At 38.6% G+C, this 3868-nt stretch overlaps 1 protein-coding gene across 1 annotated transcript in view; it reads right to left on the bottom strand.

Moving 5' to 3' along the window:
* cnga2b (cyclic nucleotide gated channel subunit alpha 2b) overlaps positions 1-206 on the bottom strand; it is a 4190-nt gene extending 3984 nt beyond the window's left edge. Inside the window, exon 1 of the mRNA XM_020598870.1 lies at positions 106-206. Within this exon, the coding sequence (XP_020454526.1) occupies positions 106-206 (101 nt within the window). The remainder of the gene's footprint in view (positions 1-105) is intronic.
* Positions 207-3868: the final 3662 nt, after the last annotated feature.

Raw genomic sequence — 3868 nt, 5'->3', positions numbered from 1 at the left:
TGGCACCCTGGTACGAAAGAGTGAAAACACATGTGTAAGCTTTCTGCCTTTCTCCAGCAGACCTCAGAGACAAGCACATAATGACAGACGAATTGTTCTCATCACCTGCTAAGAATACTCTCAGTTCCCTCGATCTCCTCCTCCAAGGTGGTCTGCACCGACAGATTGTGCGGTGACCGATCTCTCTCTGCTACCTGGCCTGTCATCTTCAGATCTGACAATATGGACACACACTCAAATTAAAGCCATGTTTGCAGCCATCTAAAATGTACATGACTGGGAGTGTTGACCATGTTTTCACTTTTCCTGCAGAGACAGGAAAGCACTTACAGTCTACAGGGAGCTTCACTGTTTGTGGTGCATATGACAGAATATAATCAGGGGACACCGGGACAACTGGGGCTGTCTGCCACAGCCTTTGTACTGGTCTGTCACACAGCAGGTGGTTGCTGTAGTGACTGAAGCAACACCAAGAGAAACTGCATTGTCTGACTTAGTGAAAGTTCATCCACCCTCAAACTATGAGGCCAGTGAAAGCCCATTTTTATGTGATACTGGGCTACATAAATAATATTTGACTTCACTTCACATACTTCACTGTCTGCAGTGCAGACAGATGAAGAGGTGTTTAGACCACTGTTACCACTGTGTGACTAATTGCTGGATCACTAATGAAAACACACATACAGTCAGCCTGAAGCTCTGTGGCTTAGTGAGCCAATCAGCTGCTCTCCCTCAGGAGCTGCATCACTTAGGTAACCAGGGTGCATGTACTTATGTCATAACTGCCCTGTAACGGCTGGGTTCAATCTATGTAGGCTGCAAAATTCACCCTTAAATCAATTCAAGTGCAAAGGGATAAAATATTATATATACAGTTTATTGGTACTAGTGTGGGTTAAAAAGACTGTTAGACTTTTATTTTGGTAACACTTTATGTTTAGGATTTTAAATTTCCCAATGTCCTAATTTCTTAGAATGAACATTGTAATTCTGGACTAATTATAGGTTCAATTCCATCTAACTGCCAGTGTAATCTTGTCTGCAAACAAGCACACAAGCACACACATGACAAATAAAAGTTGTCAGTAATAAATGAAAAATAAGTAAATAGTTTAAATGCTGTTTTAAACTCAAAGTGTTTAAAACTGCTGTTTTCTTTCAGAGAATTACCTATTTTTTCTGTAATTATTACAGAATTATATTATTTCTATACCATAATTTGTACACAGTATTACATTTCAGTAACATCCAGTGGCATTTAAATATTAATTTGACTTATTTAACATGAAAGGAGCCTTTGTTTTTTTCAGTAGCAACACACAATGCTGTAAACATCAAATGAAATTAAATTTTACTTACTCAAACAACATTAAATTAAACTTAATGGTCATGACCTGTAAATGATTTTTATTTTTAACAAAAGAAGCAAGTGTGGATGATTAGAATCATAATAAACTAAATGCAAAACACACACACACACACACACACCAGAAAATTAAGGAAAAGACATCTTTGTTCCTACCTTTAGTTTTGTTTCAGTTACTCCAACAGCATAAGGAAACACCCAAAGCAGCAGTTTCCCTGTCCAGTCCATCCTCATTACCCACAGCAGGTGTTATGGGAGGAAAAATCAAACTGCATACAACACTGCTCACGAAAAACAGTAACAGGTCGCATCCTTGCAACATCTTCTGTGAGCTCCTTTTATAGTGTGTTCTCGTCTCCCCCTCAGGTGTGTGAACACGTGGTCTACCTGATCGTGAGCACAGGAGGCAGGCAGGATGGTGGATGCATGGCAGCTTTACAGACGAGTGGCCTGGGGAAGCCTTGCGGCAGTGCCTTTCCCCTGTACGTCTCTTACACCAGAGAATAGTGAGAAACAGCACAAAGCAACAGCAGGTGATATCACTCATGTCTCTGGACTTCTCAGACAGAAGACAAAGGGTCGAGGAAAGCACAAAATCTCACTGAATATGTACTAAATAAGTACATTTTACTGATAATACTTCTGTACTGTTACTGGTAATGGAGTGCTATGTTGTACTGGTACTTTTACTTAAGTGAAGGATTTACACACTTCTTCTGCTGCTATTGGCTTGATATTTTGTGTGACATTAGATGATGCACATCATAATTTCTTAGTAATTAATTCTATTGTTCTGTCATTCTAAGGAGAAATATCACATGCCATCACTTATTTTAGGAATATGTTTGGATTTTGAATCAATTTTTGACATTGCAATTGCTTCAGGTGTTTATGATGGATGGTATGTTTCCACTACCACACAGACACACAAAGGAGGTAGCCTCCTCATCCTCCAGCTCTCTGACAGTGTCAGCTTTAAACAGATCCTTGGGAAACTGGAAGACTGGAGACTTCACTAAGAAACGCTTTAGGGAGTGGAGCCCAGAGGACTCAATCTGTCACTACCACAGTGTCCACTGTTGTACTATAAGATGGTTGGTGGCTGTTAATAACTGTGAAAAGTCAACAATATGCAACCTAGATCAAATATGTTAACAGAAATATAATCAAATTATGACAAACATGTTAAATAAGTGCTACTTAAAGCAGGTTCTGTGTTTTATCCTGAAAAAGAGCAAAGAACAGAAAAGCCTGAGGGCAGTAAGAGAAACTGAGGTAAGAGAAAGTAGAAGCAGGCAGCAATAAAAAGAAAACAAAGCTCAGATCATAAAAGCGATGTCGAAGAATTTAGGTTGATCCAGCCTCTCTCGGTCCCTGATGGAGAAGGCTGTTTTTGTTGGTTTTCGGTTCAGTGGAGTTTTGAATTAAGACATCTTCCTTTGAATTTATACATCTTTATGTGTAGACATACAGTATATCACAATAATTCCACCCAGGCATTTGCAGATTATATTTGGAGGATCAGTCCACTGTACTGAACGCAACACAATTATCCCTGTGTAAAAATTTAGATTGTTTGTACTGAAATCATTGAGCTCAAGGAAAAACAGAAAAAAACAAAAAAACAAATTTAATACCACTGGCAAAACAATCTCATTTACAAGGTAAATTTAGCGCTCAATCAAATGACACAATCTTCCTCAGCAGATGGGAGTTTGCCCCGTTGTCATGGAAATATATACAAAGTTTTTTTTCCTGGCAGCTTTAAACATTTCTGGTCCATACTGGCTTAAAAATTATGATAAAAACTAACGCTTGGCCATGAAAGCAGCAGCTGACATAAACAAGGTCTGTTTAATAATTCATTTGAACATCTCCACACGAGTGGGCAAACTCCACCTGTTGGGAAAGAGCATGTGATGCAATAGAAAGCTACAAAAACTATTAATATGCTCAGTTAATGGAAACTACAATGTGCAAAATGTTTGTCAACAGATGTAACATGACACATTTTTACAGTGGGTACAGAAAGTATTCAGACCCCCTTAAATTTTTCACTCTTTGTTATATTGCAGCCATATGCTAAAGTCATTTAAGTTCATTTTTTTCCTCATTAATGTACACACAGCACCCCATATTGACAGAAAAACACAGAATTTTTGACATTTTTACAGATTTATTCAAAAAGAAAAACTGAAATATCACATGGTCATAAGTATTCAGACCCTTTGCTGTGACACTCATATATTTAACTTAGGTGCTGTCCATTTCTTCTGATCATCCCTGAGATGGTTCTACACCTTCATTTGAGTCCAGCTGTGTTTGATTATACTGATTGGACGTGATTAGGAAAGCCACACACCTGTCTATATTAAGACCCTACAGCTCACAGTGCATGTCAGAGCAAATGAGAATCATGAGGTCAAAGGAACTGCCTGAAGAGCTCAGAGACAGAATTGTGGCAAGGCACAGATCTGGCCAAGGTTACAAAAAAAAATT

This window comes from Monopterus albus, unplaced genomic scaffold (assembly GCF_001952655.1).
Source record: "Monopterus albus unplaced genomic scaffold, M_albus_1.0 scaffold39.1, whole genome shotgun sequence".
Lineage (NCBI taxonomy): Eukaryota > Metazoa > Chordata > Actinopteri > Synbranchiformes > Synbranchidae > Monopterus > Monopterus albus.
This window is presented reverse-complemented; position numbering and strand designations above follow the sequence as displayed.